Source organism: Protobothrops mucrosquamatus, unplaced genomic scaffold (assembly GCF_001527695.2).
Source record: "Protobothrops mucrosquamatus isolate PMUCROS unplaced genomic scaffold, P.Mucros_1.0 scaffold4879, whole genome shotgun sequence".
In the NCBI taxonomy this organism is placed as follows: Eukaryota; Metazoa; Chordata; class Lepidosauria; order Squamata; family Viperidae; genus Protobothrops; species Protobothrops mucrosquamatus.
The window spans coordinates 120,417-123,078 of record NW_015390767.1 but is presented as its reverse complement, the minus strand read 5'-3'; the positions used below and the strand labels follow the sequence as shown (position 1 = coordinate 123,078).

Below are 2,662 nucleotides of genomic sequence, written 5' to 3'. Positions count from 1 at the left end.
CCACCTCACTTCGGCCCTCAGTGTTAAACCCAGAAAAGGGACACAGATTCGACTTAAGCCATTTTTTTTATTAAATACCACAATTGTACAACTTTCCAGACATTGCAGTGTTGCAGGAGAAGCAAGGATAAATATCTGTTAATCCATAAATACCTACAGATTTATTTTTCTCAGCTGGAGAAAAATACCCAGGTGGATTTTTAGGGCACTTTGGGGTGAACTAGAATTCAAGTCCTTCCCTTCCACGCGGTTATGTCAAGAGTTAGACCAGGGGTAGGCAACCTTGGCCCTTTTATGACTCGTGGACTTCAACTCCCAGAATTCCTGAGCCAGCCTGGCTCTGCTTGGAAACCTCTTCCTTTCCCCTCAGCATGCCTAGCTGAGGAATTCTGGGAGTTGAAGTCCACAAGCAGGGATCTTCAAACTTGGCCCTTTGATGACTTGTGGACTTCAACTCCCAGAATTCCTGAGCCAGCCATGCTGAGGGAAAGGGAGAGTTTCCAAACTGAGCCATGCTGGCTCAGGAATTCTGGGAGTTGAAGTCCACGAGTCATAAAAGAGCCAAGGTTCCCCACCCCTGGGTTAGACTGACCTTCCCCCGGAGCCACTTACTGGGCACAATGGGAGTTGTAGTCCATTCAAACCGTAGCAGCCCTTGTCCATCAATCTGCCACTTGGGGACCCAGAGTGAGGCTGCTGTTGGTCACTCGCACACCATACCAGCCATCCCAGAATTGCGTGTCTTGGCCTCCGTGACTAAATAAGATGTGACGGACCCCAGGAGGGTAGTTGTGAAACGTGTACGACACCTGAGCAGGAGAAAGAAGGTGAGGAGCAGGTGAAAAGTGGCATTTTGTCCAATTCCGTCACCAGATTCGATTGTAGAATTACAGAGAGGATTTTTACAAACTGCCAGCTCTAACCCTGGTGGTGGGTTCTAAAAGCACCACGCTGTCCATGTTACACACGGCAAGCAGCCTTATCCGCAAGACACTATTATACTTCCTAAGTAAAATCATTATTTTTGTGAGGCGGGCAGCATGTTAAGTGTAACAATAAATAAAATAAAAAAACTGTGGGGTCCTTGGTGCTCTCTGAGCTGGGTTGTTTTCTTGCAGACGTTTCATGACCCAGCAAGGTGATATCAATCATCAGAGCTAGAAGGGATAATAAACAGACATCAAACCTCCCTCCTCCTAGCACTGATGTTGTTGCTTAGTAGGGTAATGAAATGTTTGCACAAAAAAAAAACCTCAAGCTCAGAGAGCACCAAAAACCCCACAGTCATCCTCCTCCTCTCCACAAACACCACTCCTAGCCCTGATGATGTTCCCTAGGTGGGTCATGAAACGTCTGCCAGAAAACCACCAAGCTCAGAGAGCACTAAGGACCCCCACAGTGCTCCTCCTCTCACTTCTAGCCCTGATGATGTTACCTAGTTGGGTCATGAAACATCTGCAAGAAAACCACCAAGCCCAGAGAGCACCAAGGACCCCCACAGTCCTTTTCCTCCTCCCCATCTTTCTCCTCCACCCCCCATCTCCTCCTCTCTGCATATTCCCCTTCCTTCTAGCACTGATGATGTTCCCTAGCTGGGTCATGAAACATCTGCAAGAAAACAATCCAACTCAGAAAGCACCAAGGACCTCTCATTTCAACCCTGAGCTATAAATATTTTCCTTTATTGGCAAATAAAGAACCCTTTGGCCCCTCAACCGAAGCCACCAGCTGAATCTTGGGGGTGGGAACCCACCTTGCGCCATTCTGCATCACTCCACTGTTCGATCTCCACCTTTTCCGGCAGAAACTCCTGGAGAACAATATAGTCTTTGGACAGGAGCCTCACGCAGATTTGGTACTGGCAGCCGCAGTCGAAACGTGCGGCGTACCTGGGGACAGACGGGGCCGAAGGAGAGAATGTCAGCTCTTAAAGGAGATCGGTGAGAACACAGGTGGCCCTCAATTTACGACTTACAACCATAACTGAATCCAAAACTTCAGTTGCTAAGAGAGACAAGTTGTTCAAGATGGATTATTCTGGCTGGTGGAGTCCAGGAGGGGGGGGGCTTCTCTGCTGTGGCTCCTGCCCTCTGGAACATCTTACCCCCCCCCCGAATGTGAGGTTGGCCCCAACCCTATCTCTTCATAAGGGCCCCAATGGGGGATCAGCACAATGGAGGTGATTGATATAATAATAATAATAGTAATAGTAGTAATAGTAATAGTAGTAGTAGTAGTAGTAGTAGTAGTAGTAGTAGTAATACTAATACTAATACTACTACTAATAATAAATCATCCAGTCTGCGACGATATCTGTAATACCATCATACATCCATATCTGCCTATCCCAGGTCCTTGGTAAGGACAAAAATGTCAAATCCAGTCTGAACATCTGGCTAACTGTGTGATGATCAATAATAACGCTGACTTCCGGTGGCAGGCGACCTCGTCGGACGCAGCTGCTGCTGCCTCCCGCCTGTTTCTGCGTAAAAGCCGTTTTGACAGCTAGCATCAGCTGTCAAACGGCTTGATACCCTTCCCCTGGGCATAAGGGGATAGGTGAGCTGCCCGGGGTAGGAGTTGAGTTCCCGAGTCGTCCCATGTGGACGATGTAGGTGAGAACTCCTCCGGAGCCCCGTGGTTTCTCCGCGATCCAGGACGC

The 2,662-nt window shown here is 48.4% G+C and overlaps 1 protein-coding gene across 1 annotated transcript in view; it reads right to left on the bottom strand.

The window, feature by feature from the left end:
- Positions 1-624: 624 nt before the first annotated feature.
- Positions 625-2,662, bottom strand: part of LOC107299412 (F-box only protein 6-like) — a 12,646-nt gene continuing 10,608 nt past the window's right edge. Inside the window, exons 4-5 of the mRNA XM_029286772.1 lie at positions 1,754-1,889; positions 625-809 (exon numbers count right to left, since the gene is read on the bottom strand). Of these exons, the coding sequence (XP_029142605.1) occupies positions 663-809; positions 1,754-1,889 (283 nt within the window). The 3' untranslated portion in view covers positions 625-662. The remainder of the gene's footprint in view (positions 810-1,753; positions 1,890-2,662) is intronic.